General features: G+C 38.3%; 2 protein-coding genes across 8 annotated transcripts in view; both read left to right on the top strand.

The window, feature by feature from the left end:
- Positions 1-12,146, top strand: part of UBE2W (ubiquitin conjugating enzyme E2 W) — a 40,710-nt gene extending 28,564 nt beyond the window's left edge. For all 3 annotated transcript variants that reach the window (XM_032127671.1, XM_032127681.1, XM_032127661.1), the window contains exon 6: positions 1,006-12,146. In XM_032127671.1, the coding sequence (XP_031983562.1) occupies positions 1,006-1,019 (14 nt within the window). In that variant the 3' untranslated portion in view covers positions 1,020-12,146. The remainder of the gene's footprint in view (positions 1-1,005) is intronic.
- Positions 12,147-17,059: 4,913 nt separating this feature from the next.
- STAU2 (staufen double-stranded RNA binding protein 2) overlaps positions 17,060-17,666 on the top strand; it is a 172,019-nt gene continuing 171,412 nt past the window's right edge. For 4 of the 5 annotated variants that reach the window (XM_032127622.1, XM_032127585.1, XM_032127641.1 and 1 more), the window contains exon 1: positions 17,060-17,164. The gene's annotated coding sequence lies outside the window, so the exon portion shown is untranslated. The remainder of the gene's footprint in view (positions 17,165-17,666) is intronic. The other variant, XM_032127595.1, reaches the window with a different exon arrangement.

Genomic DNA, 17,666 nt, shown 5'->3' with positions numbered 1-17,666 from the left:
TTTCTCTGATATTTGGCCTGAATTTTAGTACACCATTTAAATATCCCTTCTCTCTCCTTCTCTTGTGTCCTTGTCCATTATTTTTATCTGTACAGTAGCCTACTATAAAATTGAAGAGTTTTTTTACAAGTAATAGCATTGGTACAGTGTGTTCCCATGAGGATGTAGAATGTTTATGAGACAACATTTTTTAGGTGTGGAGGTTACAAGTCCTGTAAAAATAAGCAGACAGTAAGTTTGCTTTCTGTTAACAACTCAATGTTTACTGCCAGCAGGTGCAAATATACTGCAGGTTGATGTGTGAAGGAGAACGTTTAAAAGAAAAAGCATTAATGTGGAGCATAGTGCACAAAAGATAGACATAGAACATGCATCTTTGTAGTATGCTCTGTCCAATCACAGTATCTAAAATTTAGTATATGTAATTTGCTTTCAGGTTTAAGATTTTAGAATTATAGTAGTAACCTATTATTTTTGCATAATTCTGTCACCTATAGTTTTGTGTTGAATCTTGAGAAATAGATGAATATAAATATATGTATATACATATATATATATACACATATAAATGTATAAAGGGCTGAGAATGCATCAGAAGCAGCCCACTCTGCCAGGTCTTACCCCTATATATTCCTTATAAAAGGATGTCTTAATTCAATAACTGTTGTGGACCTGCTGTACTTCAAGGGTGCAAAATGCTAAGCATATTTGATTTTTCATTTTCCTGGCTTTCTAAATATCAAGCATGGAAATTACTATTGTTTTAATGGAGTACTTGCTAATACTAGTATCTTTGGGGGTGTATGTGTATTTTGGAAGTTTAATTTTTGATACTCTCTTTTCTCCCTGAGTCATTATTGAACAAAAACCCAGAATTATTCAGTCAGGATATTTCCTCTGCATGTTACTGTCTATGCTAGGAATTATTTCTGCCTATAGCACCTTGCTAATTTGAAATTAGAATGTTAATATGTTTTCCATAAATGCTCTTCTTTTATTTTAAAGATGACACATGTTGATGCCACCATTTGGTGATCCTCGTAGCAGAAGATAGTCCTACTGAGAAAATGAGCACTTTGATCATTCAGTCTTTGAACTTTAACCTTTGACTGGAAGTGACCTATAGGCAATGAAGACTACTTCCTTTGACTGCATTTTTACTAGTGTGCATTCTGGGCGCATGTTGATCGCTGGTTCAGTCCATGCAACTGACATGCTTTTATTAGTCATACAGTATTAATGCAGGTGTCCAGAAATGTCAGAATAATTCCATTATTTTTATTTTAAGCTTTGGAAGAATTCCAGGTCTTCATATATTGTGCAATAACACTGAGCTCCTTGGCGGTTTTGGTGCATCCATTGCCGGCAATGGACGTTGTACCAGGGAAAGGTTTTGCTCCTGCCACAAAAAAAGATTGACGCATGACAGAGTTTATGAAAGTTTTGGCTATATTTGGATTATAAGCAAGGGATTGACAATTACCTTAAATCCAGCCCATTCTTTTATATTTGGATTCTATGCACTGTGACCACAAAACTAGCAGCATGAGTTAACATGCCTAGCTGAAGGACTGTAATAAGATCATTACGTATTTATTAAATTGTTTATCTGCTGTCAAATTGTTTTGACATGGGCAGTTTTTCAAGTGACATTGGCAGAGAGGTACAATGTTATCCCTATGGTGAAATAAAACTACTTTTTGTATATAGTTATTCATATCTCTGAAGCAAAGGTATGAGTAATTTAGGGTATGAGTGATTTAAACAAGAATTTATTTTGGAGATAGAGGATGGCAGTGATACAACTGAACTTGCTGCAGTCCGTAATTGGGCTTGTAATTTGTACTTTAGAGCTTTTTCCAAATAGATTGCACACTGTTATTTCCTGCTAGCCATCAGCATGAGCCCTACTGCCTACACCAATATTTCATTTATTTATATGTTCGAAAGCAATCCATATAACATTTTTTTGTTTGCATTCACTGTTTCTTTTGTGTTGTATGTCATGTTTGAATGTTACAAAACAATATTTTGATTGAAAAGCTTTGTCAGAAGATATTTTCATGTAAATTATTTCTTTATCTTGTAAGCATCATCTTGTCTTTTAATCCTGTATTATAAAAAGAAAAAAAATACATTTTTGACAGAGGCTTAAAGTTTTCACAAAAAAGTGTGGACCTTCTTATTTAAGTTTAGACTAAAGTATATTTTCTTAACTTGCTTGTCCCACGTAACCATGCCAATTTTTCCAGACTTTTCTTCACCAAAAAAACAGGGGAAAAGCCTAAAATCAGACATTTTTCTGTGGAGCAACATTTATTGAAATGATAGTTGTTCTCAGCACTCTGTAATATTTTATACTGCAATTAGGTTGTCTTTTTAGGAAGCACTTTTATAAACTTAATACCTTTACACATATGCAAAATTTCTATAATTTTTTTTTACTGTTGCCTTATTGTTGCACTCAAAAAAAAATTCAAGCAATTAATGCATGAATGTCTAAATCAAGTAACAGCTTGATGTAAAAACAAACAAAAGCAAAAAAAAATCCCTAAACCCAATCGAGAATGAGTAACTACAATAACAAACAGAAAATTGGCTGAAAAGACTGATTTCTTTTTTTTTAATCTGCTGTATGATAACTGATATTTTATAGCCTTGTACATACTTCTCTGTTACCTATTGTTTAAAACGTTAAAAAAAAAGTATAGATGCTTAACTCAGGGTGGATAGAGTTTAGATGGATTTGCTTCAGAGAAGTATTTTGTACAGCATCAGAACTGTAGATACTGGCAGTGAAGTGAGGCTGCAATATACTTCAGGAACTGCTTGTTTTTTTCTACTGTACTGAAAATATCTCTTGGCCTTTAAAACTCAGTGGTTAAATCTAGCTTTGGATATGAATTTGATGAGTGTATATATTTTCACAATGAGCCTTTGAAACATAGAATTCATTTTCTTTTAAGAGACAAAAAAAAAGTCATTTTAAACAAAAGAGATACTTATGCTCTAAACTTTTCATTTAGCAAAATCTTACTGTTGTGAGTTCATCAAACCGGTTATTTTTGGAAATGGTTCATATGAAAGAGCAGTGATCTGATACTTAATCTGTATAGTCTTGTTAATTGCTCTATATTAGTTGAAACAATTGAGAAGTTAATGTATGAATGGTTCACATAATGGATCCTATCAAAATAGTCCACAGGAAAGAGACCTTAATGTGACCAGGTAATGTCTGAAGAAATGGCTTAAGTGCATCTCAGATTCAGTTATCTTTTCATATAGTGGCTTCTGAAACTACAATACATGGTTTCAGAGAAGCTTTAGGACATACCATATGTATTTTGTTGAAGTTGGGTGTTGTAGTGCAAAGCATTATACATTTATTGACCTGTGCTATCACATGGACTATAGTGAAGTTAAATAACCAAATTTATGCTGCTGTTTAATAAACTCCCATGACCTATAATATACTTAGATCAAGAAAATGCAAGGTAGATTAGAAGAGAATGTACCTCAGGTCTTTTAGTTTACAGTAGAAATGCCTCATTGGTTCTCTTGTAGATCTGTGGGTAAGTTCACCTATATAGAGAGGGCCAAGACAAAGCTTATATACCACTCAAGCCCTCAAAATAATGCAACTATTCTGACAGTGCTATGATGTCCTGAAAAAGGGCTTGAATTAGATGAAGGTGGTGCCATCCTTTCCCTAGGGTGACCCTGTGTATGTAACTTTCTTTCACTTGGAATTTATCACATGGAATGGTTACAGAATTGGCTTGAAACTATCTTGCTTTTATTTTGTGTCAATATTCATGTTGTTAAACACTTTGTTTTGTGTTTAGTGTCTTTATACTATAACACAATAAATTCTTGTTTTAAAATAGATTACTACCCTTGAATGGAAATATGTGTGGACCTTTTCATGGTGGAGTGCAGAAGCACAGTTCCTTAAATTCAGCCACTCTTGAGACAAAGCTGCCAGTAATTCTAAAGTGTTGTGATGCATATCGGAGAGGAAGTTGCGTAACAGCAAGGTGTTTCCTCTTTCTCCAGAGGGTATCTGTTGTAACAGCTGAAGGAAATAGCTGATTTAAAAAATAAAAATCACTAAGATGTAATGCTTTCATTTCTCACAGATGATCAAATACTTCTTAATCATGGGTTTTTTTGCCATTTGACAAGCACTTAAAATACTTAATGAGAAGTTTCAGATGCAGGATTCTTGTTTGCCTGCAGTGGTGGGAAAAGAGTTTTCTATTATTTTGCCAGCATGTATCAGGACTGTTTAATTAAATCTCTGCCTCATACCAATAATTGCTTTCAGTTTTGTACATTTTTTTTGGTTCAAGAGATGATGTCTGCTGCTTTGTGAAAGGCAAGGCACTGCATATCTGAAACATGTATTTTTATGAAAAATTAAGTTTTTAAAATTCATATATTTTGTGTTGTGAGGATTATTCTGAATGTTTATTTTTTATTTGCTACTTTTTTTTGAAAGTCTGACAAAAGCCTAAGATGTGAACTATATTTAAAGGTATGATTTAAGGAGACCATAAAGTTTCCAGGTCAGTAATTAATGATGTTTTAAAAAGAAAGGGGGGAAAGTCCTAATTAAGCCCTAATTAAATTAAAAGATTTGGAAAAGTGCAGCTATAGAATTCCAAGGTTTGGAGGAAGCCAGTATGGTTTTTGCCTCCTCTGGTAGAGCAATTGAGCATTATGTTGTGTTTGCATGCTCACAAATCCTGATCATTCTAAAGAACAGGTTTGAATGAAGTTTCTTTTGAAACCAGTTGCTTTTAATCAATATCACCCAATCCAATCTAATAAACCAATCCACTCTAATACACAGCGGTACCTGAATAGTTGGGTGTTGAACTGAGTAAGAGGAATTAAGCTGTCTCAGTGATATTCTATCTTCAGCTGCAGTCACACAGCAGCATGGGAAGAGAGACTTTGGATTTGGTTTGTGTGCCATGTACTTGTTGGCCTGTTGTTTCTAGGACTAATAATAAATTTCCAAACCTCCAGGCTTAAAATACCTTTATAAAATTGAAAGAGTAGAAATATCATGAGCCACCTTTTACTATAAAATATAGTTCAGAAATACAAATTTGAAGATACTTAGACTCTGTTTTTGTTTCATTTTACTGATAATAGCAGTGTGGGAAAATCTGTTCCTTGCCATTTCTTTTTCCTGCAGATTTTATGTACTTTTTAAATAGTGTCATGGGAGTTTTGATCAGCTGATGCAATGTAGCAAATTCTCTCTGGAGCTACTTAAAGTGAATTTTTAAAAATTACACAGTAAGAGCATTTCAGTACCATTGTAGTTCCAAAGTAATTTCTATCCTGAAATATGTAGGAAAAGCTTGTAGGTTTCATTCAGATAATTATTTTGTATTTAAAAACCAAAAATGAAATGCAGAATCAATTGACTGTGCAGTGTATATCAATGCAGAGATTGGATTTATAAGCCTGTGTCCATAGTCTCTAATATAATACTTCATAGGAGCTTTAATGTGTGAGTCAGTAGGAGTAGGTTAGATTGTATTTAACTCCCTCTACTTTACATACATGCTTTGTGCAGTGTAACTTAGTCTTTTAAGTGACATTTTTCTCTTGACCTCTGCTGTTGAAGGGGTTGCTTGCAAGAGACTCTTCTGAATAGGAATCCAGTGAAGAATTGAAAACCATAATGATGGCCTCAAAGAAAGATGTTACAGTCTGAAATCCTGTAACACTGACCTCAGTTCTTCCCTCATGCTGGCCTGTTTTTTGTTATTTAAAATCTCCATGATAAGACCTTAAAACTTCTGTCTTGCCTTCAGCAATTGGGAACCTGTTTTCTTCAAGCCCTGTGAAGTGGTTTGTGCCAAGGAGGTCCAGGTTAAATCTGTTCCGATGAACATTCTGGGCCCTTTCTCTTCCCAGGACTGCAATATTATCTGGATGCTGCTAATACAGTTCTCCAGGGCATTTAACCCTTAAAGATAAAATCAAGCATGGTTCCTGCTATTACCAGAGAAGGAGGAATTTGTACTCCTTCCTTTCCAGTCTAATGATTTACATTCCTACCTTGCATCTAACTTTATTCTTGAGTCTACACTGAGATGATTTATCGTGGTAAACCAGTAGGAAACTGACTTAACAAAAAGTGAAAATCTGTCTTCTCAATTAGCAAATTAGATCAACTTGATGCATAATCAATAGTTTCAGAGCTAGTGCAGGAAATGGAAAGCATTGTGTAGCTGGAGTTTGGAAGATGGGGGCTAAAATATGATTTGTATCTTTAGAATTTTCTGCATAATTTAATGTATTAGCAGCCTTGTGTTATGCAGAAGCTGAGTTATGTGCTATGAAAAGCCTGAGAGCTGGAGGTCTGGACTGCTTATAACAGTCTATGGCAGGGGACTCTCCTACCTTTTTTGACTCTTCTAGTAAAAGAAATCTGAAGTTGTTCAAAACCTTCAAGTGATCTGTTACCTGTCCATTTAGATGCCTTGAATTTTAGTGCTCAGGAACAGGTTGGCTTTTTGTGTTCTGTTCTGGGGTTTTTTTGTTTTGTTTTTTTTTTTTAAGTATCAAGTCTGTAGTCAATGTTCTGTGAGGATATTTTCAGTTAACTTTTTATCAGATCAGTGTTGTCAAACCTTAAATATAGTTACAGATGCAGTGAAACTGTTCAGAAAATGCCAGGTATTTTCCAGAAGGAAGGCAATAATGTTAAAAATCAATTGTTCTTGAGATTAGATAAAAAGCCAGATGTGTTTACAGTCATCTAACACAGAAAACACTTGTGTCCCAAGTCTGAGAGATCTCATTTGTCTATTGTATACTTCAAGAACAGGACTCTTGCACTCTGGTAGGAGGTTTTCAAGACAAAACCACACTGGTCATCATCTCATCCCTTCCTCTGAAGGCCTTGTTCAAGGAATGGATGAAACTTGGTGCCTTTGATCTGTATTTATTTGTGCTCTGTCAATGAAGAATGTGTGACAGCTGTTACTCTGACTGGTGATAAAGTATGAATAGCTCTTGAGTCTCATTCTCTAAACTGTCCATATGTCTGCAGAAAACATTGTTAACTATGTTTCACACGCACAGAATAAAGTACATCTTTATCTACTTGGTGTAGACAATTTATTGAAGATCAGAACTCTGGAAAATGCAGTATAGGATATATATGTAACTAAACAAATGACGAAGAGAAGTCGTTGAATCTCCAGATGACTTAGAGTATATCAAGCCTAAAGTCTTGATTTGCATAAGGTTTTAAATTTGTGGGGTTTGAGGTGAGGGGAGAAATTGGGGGCATCATCTTGCACCGGTATCTTCTGTCTCACACTTGGTCTTGGAATATAACTCTTTTAATCTCTTAGGTATCTGTGTGTTGTCATCTGCCCCAAGCAGAAACTACTGTCTTAAGCATTGTGCTGGAGTAACAGGTGGCTTCATGTTCCTTAAATAATAATAATCCAGACAGTCCTGTACTGGGACTGATTTTTTCAAAATGTCCTTCAAATTGTGTTGACCAATACAATGAGAATACCACATGGAGATAGGCTATGCTCACAAAGTAGGGTGGGAGGGAAAACAACCAGTTCTTGAAGTTTTATGTTTGATAGCATCCAGAAGAGTCTCTAAAAATCAGTGGCTGGTAGCATGATGTTTTGAGATTCTGTGTTTTTGGGATTTTGGGTGGGGGTTTGTTTTTTTGTCGTGTTTTTTTGTGTTTTGTTTTTTTGTTGTTTTGGTTTTAAGAGGACATCAGTAATTGCACCAATCTATAATTCTTATGTTACGAAACTGGGAAAGGACAAGTGCAAGGCAACTATGGTCATGATGCAACTGAAGGATCAAGGTCCTTCCTGTATGAAAACCAGTAGCAGTTTGTTGAGATGTGCTCTATTAAGGAAAAGAGAAAGGGTAGCCCTCTCCATGAACTGGGGTAATAGGTTTCTTTTTGTCTTTGCAATAGTTTTTCCAGAAACAGTAATAAACTGAGCAAAGTAGATTTCATACTGTGCCTGACGAGATTTTGAAGCCTTGCAGGTGGAAAATAGACTGAATGCAGTAGTTTGCTATGTGTTTTGTAATTCTGAAAATTTCTTCTGTTAGCTTCTTTTCTTTAATCAGTAGGAAGAGACTAAATCATACGTAAGCACTACTTACGTCTTCCTGGTATCTTAGGTACTATTGGGAAATGCTGTATAGGAAAGCCTGTAATTCTTTTCCCTAAAAGCTTCTCTGGATTATTGTTACACTCAATTAAATAAATCACCTATTTCTATATGTTGCCCATTGGCTACTTTGTAATGTTGAGGGTTTTTTAACTCATTTCTGTGCAACTCTCTTTGAAAGTGAACATTATAAAGGCTTACCATTTGGATATTGGTATAAATTGTTATTTCATTCAGAAGGCAAGTTTCCTTACATTAGTAACTGTAGCATGCAATATAGTATGGCTTAGGTCTTCCTGAATGATTTCTGAAATGTAAATCCTTCTGAACTTTTTATTCAGTATTGGATGTACCTGGGTAAGTATAACAAGAATTGTCTTGTGCCAGCTAGCTCGGTCTGGAGCATCCCTGTACACCAAATTTAATGTCTCAGGGTTTTCTTTGGAGTAAACCAAAGATCTAACTGGAAAATTTGTGGTGATCTCTGTATAAGTTGATTCCATACTGCTTTGTGGTGAGATGGTTTTCTGTGTATTTCAAGGCAGTTATTAATGCACCAGTGTTTGATTTTGAGAATGGATCCTGTCACTGTTGAGAGTTTGTCACATGGTAAAGCATTTACTTAATTCTTTCTGTTTGCTAAGTATTATGGCAGGATTTGGCCTCTGGAAAGGAATCCTGCTGCATGGTCTGCACCAGAATGCTGCTTCTCTCTGTCATAGAGCTTTATTTCTTGGGTTTGGACTCAACAATAGTTGTATGTGTGGGTACATACTAAAGGTGGGTACTAACCTTGCTTAGGCCATGCATTAATTGAGTTGATTTTAGTGTATATCAATCTTTATATGTTTTACCTTACTTTATGTAGTATCAAACACCTTATTAATTGCAGCTTTTAAATGAAAATAGCAAGATTCCATCAACATTTACATTTTCATTCATTATTTTTTTATTAAAGCAAAGATACTGTGCTAAAAATAATGCAGATAAAAGGAAGGGAGAACTTGCTAGCTTTTGTCTAGAGGTTAAAACTTACAAATTCTTACAATACTCCTTTCAAATTTTAATTTTTTAATCTAAGGTATTTTTTCTGTTGTCTTTGTTTTTCTTTTATCAAATGTGTGTATGAATCCGTAATACACTGGGTTCCATAGTGAACTTAAAATGTAGCAAGGAAACAGATAAAACCGCCCCAGGATTTTCAAATCAGTATGTAAAGATGCAGTGCCTTGTAATTTGTTTATAGTTTTTTTTAATATGGCTTTGAAGAATCAAAACATTGTCAGACATGGGGATGTTTCCCTAACTTCTATGAAGGCATGTGGGCACTGGTCTTGTTTAAACTTTCAGAGAAGTTCAGAAATGTACAGACTGCCACGGACCTTACCTTTTTAAACATTTTTATTTATTGTTCCAGGTAATAGATTGGTCCTTTTCTCTCATTAAATGAACACTGACCTTCTCAAATTATGTGGGGGTTTACTCTTGCTTAAATTGTCAAATCCAGCAACATTCAACCATCACAGAATGAATGCTTTTGGTAAATTATTCACTGGGTGGGAAAGATCTGGCTCAATGATGTATTATACAGCAACATTTTAGTAAAAATATCCAGTTAGTGCATTTGTGTCAATTCTCAAAATATCTGAGGGCTCCTATAACTCCCAAACTCCTATTGTCCTGGCATAGCTAGAACATAATGGCAAACTGGTTATTGGTGATGGTGCAGGATAAGGTGGGAGAGTTTTATTTTATCATTAGTGGAAGAACGCTGCACTGACTGCTCATTAAAAAAAATTATGAAGTTAGAACTGCTGCAAACCTTACTGTCTACTGTATTACAGCTTCATATAGAGTAGAATTTAGTCCAGCTATTTTTGTCAGTTTACGTGCATGACTGTATTTCTGCTTCATTACAGACAGTAATTCATAATTTTGTCATCAGACCCAAAAAAACTATACTGAGAGGTGGTGTCCTAATTTTGGCAGGATTGTGAAATGATGTGAAGCCAAACAACTTTAACCGATTTCATCTAGTATTGACATGATTGATCTCACTCAAATACATGATTGTACTATTTGTTGGTTGCTGTCCTCTGAGAAAGTTACAGTGCTTGTTGCTATAACATGCATAATATACAGCAAACTTATTGCAGAGTAAACTCTCTTGGAAATGGATATTTTGTAGGTGAAACCAAGGACTTCAGTTGCATTTAGTGTAGGTGTAACATGCATTGATTCTGTATTTTCAGCTAATGTAATACCTGCTGCTTACTCAATTACACTCCACCTCTTTTGAAGCTGTGTGTTGTTACGGTCCCTAGAAGTACCAGGAATCTTGTTCTACGAGCTGTCACTTAAAAATTCGGCAAACTGAGAATGAAGCTTGTGTGTGCTGGCAGGAGATAGTACTAACAGCAGATTGGAAGCATTGGTAATCCTCTAAAAATAAACATCATTTGAGTGACAATGCTGCCAGTTGCCCTTGCTTTTAGTGTTTCCATTAATGAGATTCTATACCTAGAAGCATATGTAGGCAATGCTTTATTACCATTCCTATTGAACACAATAAGCCCTTTATGTCATGTACTGAGTCATGTTTGCAGTACTGGTAACTTCTGAACCTTTTTTTTGGGGGGGGGGGGCTGGGAGAGGGGGAGCCCATTTTCCTGTATGAATGCCAGGTACAGAATATTTCTCTTTTCTGCTCTTGCAGTTTGGCTTCATGTAAGTCTAAGGTAGTTCTTGTTCCAAGAGAATAATAATTTAAGAAATTACTGATTTAACACAGGTTTAGTTTACTGTATAAATTTATAATCTTGCCGAATTTCCTTAAGTAATTTTTTAAACTTCTACAAAATGGTGGAAATACAGGTCCTTTTCAACTTGTTGCAGAATTGTTCTACTGTCCTGCAATAAAAGGTGTTTAGCAGTGTAACTTAATAGAGATGGATAGGAAGCAAATGAACTACGCAGAATGGAAAGCCTCTTTCTACTGATGAATTCTTTGGACTAGTTGTGTCCTTTGATCTCTCTATCTGTATCAGGTAAATTTAATGTCACTACAAGAATGTGTTTAGTTATGAGTGAAATACTTAATTTTCATGTCCAACACTGGCCTTAACTTCAAGATGTAAAGGCCTAATCCCTGCTTTCTCTAGGATCTAGTCTGTTACAGTATGCTACTTGTAAGGGTGGCAATAGCTATGATTAGGTACAGTCTCTCACAAGCATGACTCTGCAAATAAATGTGACTAGTATGGACACTGATTTACAATCTGAGTACATCACTGGTGTCACTTTGGTTATGTTTGAAATGGTGCTGTAATCTGTGCCTGCACTGAGAGGCGCTAATGAGAATCCAGAGTATTTCAAGATGGGTGTGATCCTCTCATACAACACTGTCAATGGAAATAGCATCATGTTTGGGCTTGTTTGAAGGCCCTTTTATGTAGTCAGAATGCTATCAGTAAAGCCAAACCCCCAAAAACCCCAGGCTTGTAAACAGGAGTTTAATCTTATAGAATCTATTGCTTCCGTGGCCTGTAATTACACTTTGGCTTTCCCATACTTTTCCTGAGCAAAGCCAGTGTAGTCTCATCAGGTAGCAATGCCTTCTAATGCAGAAATGGACCATTTCTAAATGTCTGTGTGCTTTGTAATGGAAAACCAATACACCATGATCTTCAGGTTGCTAGTTCTGTTATTCTTGCTGATTTATGAAACTGTAGTTACATTTGTCTTCATTGCTGTAGTCATGAGATGTGAATCCCTGGCTGACCTGAATTATCTTGGTTTTCTTCTGCCATTCTATGTTCTGTGCTTTATAGAAGTAATCCAAATCTTTTTGGTTTTGTGTTTTGGGGGTTTTTTTTTAAATCCGGAAAACACATAGGATATTTGAGAAGTTTCCAATGTTCATAATGGGTGATGAACTTGTATTAAGTACCTGTGCATATACATACACAAAATTTATGCAGTTACTATACATATTAACTAGATAGGCATAAGTAGGCAATGTCACATTTTCTGTAGTTGTAAGAAGGTGGGAGGGTTGTACAGAAAATTTTTTTGAGTACTTTGTGTCAAAAATAAATGGAAAATTATGGAAATAGGTGTCACAAATTAAATGTGCAGATTAAAACTAGAGACTTGGGGCTATCTTTGTGCCATTTTGGATACATGAACTATGATAATGAGTGATGTCAAGTTTTCTGAATGTGCAGTACAACTCCTAATATTTACTATAAAGTAATTTACCAGTATAATTTTAAAGTTTCACTAGCGTTATTAGAAGGGTAAAGCGTTTATTCGCACATGGCTTTATTATTCCCAGCACTGATGTATGAAAGCAATGGCAGCAAGTAATTGCTAGGGAGTACAATGATACCTGCAAAGCAATCTGAATTTGGGCCTGTGGGTCAACTAATAAAGAGACAGCGTTAATACTTTAATGATAAGAGACCTAGATGTAAGCTGGTAATTGCAAAATCAGCACATCATTTTGGTTGTGTTCTAAAAAAATGATACTTTTTAAAGGAGATGAGGACCTAGAGGTTTCGCAATGTCCTTATACCAGCAGTGATGGAATTCAATATATGCTGACAAGTGCAAGTTCTTGTTCACTTAATTTAGATTCTTGAAGTGATTGTGTGATTCATCTGGTTTAGGAAACTCACATTTTAGACATGAATCATCAAAGACAGCGTGTTAGTGTGAGTTGTTAAAATTCATTGCTTGTGAGTCCTTGCTGGAGCATGAAGAGTAAATGGCTTCCATTACCTGAGAAAACTCTTCACAGGATTTGCTTGTAGTTTATTTTGTCTTGGTTTGTTCATGCCTCTCATTCCATGTACTATCTAGTGATAAATTGGTTTATTCATTTGTATACCATGCATTGTAGTCAAAAATCTACTTTTATAGTCACAGTCACCTGTAACTGGGGAGAGCAGTTGTCTGACCAGACTTAGGTTCATTAATAATATTGGGTTTTAATCAAATATAATCCCACACTCTTGGGTTTTGCTTTTAATGATTGGAAAAACATTATTTAAAAAATTAAGTGACCCATTCTTCTAGTACTAAGCTATTAGAGGCTTTTATTCAGTTGAATGACTGACTACTGTAAATAATGCATTATTCACTTCTTATTGGTATATTATGAACACTCTATTAACTTCGTTATGCTTTCAACTTCAGTATCAAATATCATCCAAGTTCTTTAACAAATAAATAGTACAGCTATGAAGAAACTTTATAAAACTATGAAACAGAATTCTGGAAGAGGCTGTAAAATATCCACTCTTGGAAATTTTCAAAAGGAAAGTGAGCAACCTGCCAATTCCAAAGTCACATGAGCTTTAAAGTTGGTCCTGCTTTGAGGAGGCAGGGACGGTGGTGGAGCAGACCTTCAGAACTCCTTTCCAACCAGTTCTGACAATCTTCTACTTCTTAAATACATCATTGGGCATTTTGTGTGGGGATTCATTTTTGGTTTGCTTTGGTTTGTTACACCAAAGTGTATTGAGGGTTGGAAACTAATTTCTTGATGATTTCTTTTAAAGTTACAATTCTAATAATAAAATATATTTGTAAAAATGAAAGTATTTTGATTTTTTGCAAGTCAGTGTGAAAGTGTGAATTTTTTTTTTTTTTCTGAATCTGAGGTTAAAAATGACAAGGCCAAGTATCTTCAAGTATCCTGCAGTTGTGTGTATGGACCAAATAGAATGACTCTATACTTTCCCCCGCTCTTAGGTATTTGTGCAGGCATTTAAGCATTAATGTGTCTTTTTGTTATTTTCAAACTGCATATTCAATTAACCACTCCTATAAACAACTTGCATAGTGAAACTAGGTTGTTGGGCAAGTCATGACACTCCTGTTGTTTAATAATGGAGTAGAGTGAAAGAGTATATACAAACTATGCATCTTGTTTTCAAAACTTGACAAGTCTTTAGGTTTTATTAAGCTGCTTTTACTGGAGGTACTGACAAGCCTTTATCCTGTATCTCAGCAGTAGCAGGGAAAAAACCCTCAAACGTAAGGGTGCAGTAAATCTAAAGAAGTGACTAGTAATGCAATTTAGTTGTTCATATATGTAAATCTCCAATCATACGGGAAACATTAAAAAAGCAAAATACACCCATGGACTTAAAATTATTATAAAATATATAAACCTTTGTTTTATAAAATATGTATATATATATATATGGTAAGGTTTGGATACTGTTTTGTATTTTGTTTTCTTCCAGCTACATTCCATTTGCACCACAAAATGTGTATCAAGATACAAGACTTGAGTTGATACATGTATCTCAATATATGTTTTTAAACTAAGCTTTTGGCTGTTTAGTAATAGCAATGTTGTAAGAATGTTAGGTATTGAAATAATAGCACAGATTGGAGATTTTAGAGGCTTGTTAGAATTACATCTGTGTGTTGCAGAAAGTTTACAAAACCTCCCTCGTAATCTGATGCTGAAGTTCATTGGATGTATTTTTCTCTGGGTACACTGATGCTAAGTATGTGCTATACTGTAGGGTTATTCTTCAAACTGCTAATAGTGAGTAAAGCAAAAATGACACGACATAAAATTATGAAGAAAAAAACCCAAGAACAAACAAAGAAAAAAACCACCCCAAACTTGTATGGACAGCATCATCATGGTTCGGCATCTGAATGAACTTTACTCACACAAAAATTTGTGGTAGCCTAATGAAAAGTATTTGCAACATTATCCATTGCTACATTATATCAGAAGACTACCTAAGAAATTGTATTATACTGTGTATTTCTGTCCTCAGTTCTTAAATTAAACTAAGGGGTAAGGAATCTCAGAATCAGAGAGCAAAACAATGGAGGAATGAGAAGGGGAGGATTAACAAGCTACCGCTACACCATACAGGGTATGTATAAAACTCTCATAGCAAATGCTGAGTTCCCAACGTGTCTTTAAATAAGCTGTAAATGTTGTATTAGTGTTCTGTTAGTATGAATAAAATCTTGCTTTAGATACTCACAATACAGCTCTGCCACTAGGTGTCATGACATGTATTTGGTGTGTAAATTACCTGCAATATGCAAGCTTACTACCAAAATTCACCTGGTCTCTGTGCTTTTTAAGTGTTCCTACACCATGCTTGGGAATAGTGTCAGGCTACATCTTTTTTCTTTTTTGCTCAGTACTGATGCACCTCTTGGTATCAAGTAATCGGTTTTTTTTAAATTCCTGTGGAATAGCAGATACTGCAGGAAATGTGAACTCTAGATTCATTCTAATTCTGACTTGTAAGTTATAGCAAACGTAATTTAAAAAAACAACAGATGTTATAACTCTCATACCTATCACTAAAACTGAATTGTGTAGCAAAAAGGTGTAGATCTTTGCCCCCTCAAAAAATCTAGTTTTGTTTCTAAGCCTGAGGAATTTTGTTACCTACCGCTGTCTTGCAAATCAGGTAGGAAGATGATTGCTTCAATTCTGATGCTTCTACGTGGCTTTTGCATAGATTTAAAAATTCTAGGTTTGTTTTACTTGAGCCAATCTAGAAAACAGATTTTTACAAAATAAATTAGATAGATTGTGGATTAAACTCACAACTGTTTTATTAATGAACAATAAACTTTTGCTTACTTTGAGATAAAGATTTTAATGTTATCTTTTTCGTGGTAAAGATGGTCAGAAATTAATTTCTTTTACTTCGCCCCCTTTTATTCATCTATTAATTTCTAATTAAAGGAAGAAACACTTCAGACTTTAACCTCAATTTTACCTAAGCATTTTTCTGTGTCTGCCTTTTAAAAAATTTTTTTTCTGTTTAGTTCTGCCTTCTGTAAGGTATGTGCAAACCTGAAACATGGCAACAAAATCAATATTTTTATGATGGCAATACCGAAGGATGGTTGGTTTTTGTTGGGAAGGCACAGAAACAGCGATTTAGCCAGGGCTTTATGTAGCTGAGCCCTGGCACTGTGTAAGGAGGGCGGGTTTGTGCCCACCTGCGGAAGGTTTCAGTGGTGCACTGTGGAACCTCCATGGCTGAACCTCCACAGCTGCACTCCCTGGCCTTCGTTCCTGCAGCCTCCCTCTAGGCAGCGCCCAGCATCTGCATCAGTTATCTGCCTTAATTCTAGACAGAAGAAAATTTTAACGTAAATCATGTTTATGAGTTTTTGCCTTCTCTGAAAACAGCTCTCTGGGAGGCGAAAGGTGAAAGGGAAAGCACGTTGGAGAATTAGTGGTCCAAGCGCGAGTGAGACGAGTAACACCAGACAGGGGAAATAAAATCAAGCCTCTTCTCTGGGGTGCTGTGATGGCTTCCCCTCTCTCCCTGTATTTCTGCTGGCCCTTTTTTTCTTTTTCTTTGCCTGAAGTCTCGCTGCCGGCAGCCTTCTATCTGTGGGTGCGCGAGGAGCGGTGCAGACAGCGGCGCTCGGGAGCAGCCGAGAGGGGGCAGAGCACACGCGCCAGGCCCATCTCAACCCCACTCACGGACCGGCACAGCCCCCGCACTGCCGCTCTCCGTGCTCCCCGGGCCGGGGTTTCCTCCTCCGCGGTGCCGAGGCCTCGCCGTGTGGCGAAGCCCGGCCCGGCCCCGGCCCGGCGGGGGAAGATGAGCGCGGGGCGCCGGGCCGCCGCTGGGGGCGCTGCGCGCCGCCGGGCCGGGGCCGGGCCGCGGACGGGGCCATTCGCGCGGCGAGCGCGGGGGGAGCGCGGCGCCGGGAGCTCTCCGGGAGCGCCCCGCGGGCGGCGGGCGCGGCGGGGGCGGCGGCGAGGGGGGGCCGAGGGGCCCAGCGGGGGGCGACGCCCGGCGCGGGGGCGGCGGGGCGGGGCGGCGGCGGCGGCGGCGCCGGCGGGAGGGCGGGGGGGGGGGGCGCAGTGGTTGGGGCCGGCTGCGGCCGCCGCGGCGGCGGGGTCAGTTCTCTTTAGTGTTTGCCGATGTTGGAGGCGTCTCCAAAGTGTTCCCGGGAAGCAGGTAACCGGGAGGGAGGGAAGGGGGCGGCTTCAGCTGCGATGTCCCAGTCTCCGTCCCGGCTTCCCGCTCCTCCCGCCGCCGCGGCGGCTCCCGGGCGAGGGCTCCGCCGGCCCCCCGGCGCCCCCCGCCTCCTGGGGCCGTGCGGGCGCTGCTGCGCCACGGCGCTGCCGGCCCGCTCCGCTCCGCTCCGGCGGGGGGCGGCGGCGCCGACCCCGCCATCCGCCCCGGGGCCCCCGTCCGCCGCCGGCCCCCGCCCGACGAGGGGCACAGGCGGCGGGCGGGGGCACAGGTGGGCAGCGCTGCCGCCCCCGGGGGCCGCGGGGAAGCCCCCTCTGGATCCCCTCCGTAGCTCCCCGCACCCGGGTCCGCGTGCCGGCGGCGGTCGCTGCGCCAAGGCCGGGCCGCGGCCGGGCCGTGCAGCGGGGCCGAGCTCGGCGGGGACCGCGCCGGGCCTGCCCTGCCCCAGAACCCGGGAAGGAGTTTTGTGCACCCCGAACTTGCT

This window comes from Corvus moneduloides, chromosome 1, assembly GCF_009650955.1.
Source record: "Corvus moneduloides isolate bCorMon1 chromosome 1, bCorMon1.pri, whole genome shotgun sequence".
NCBI lineage: Eukaryota > Metazoa > Chordata > Aves > Passeriformes > Corvidae > Corvus > Corvus moneduloides.
This window is presented reverse-complemented; position numbering and strand designations above follow the sequence as displayed.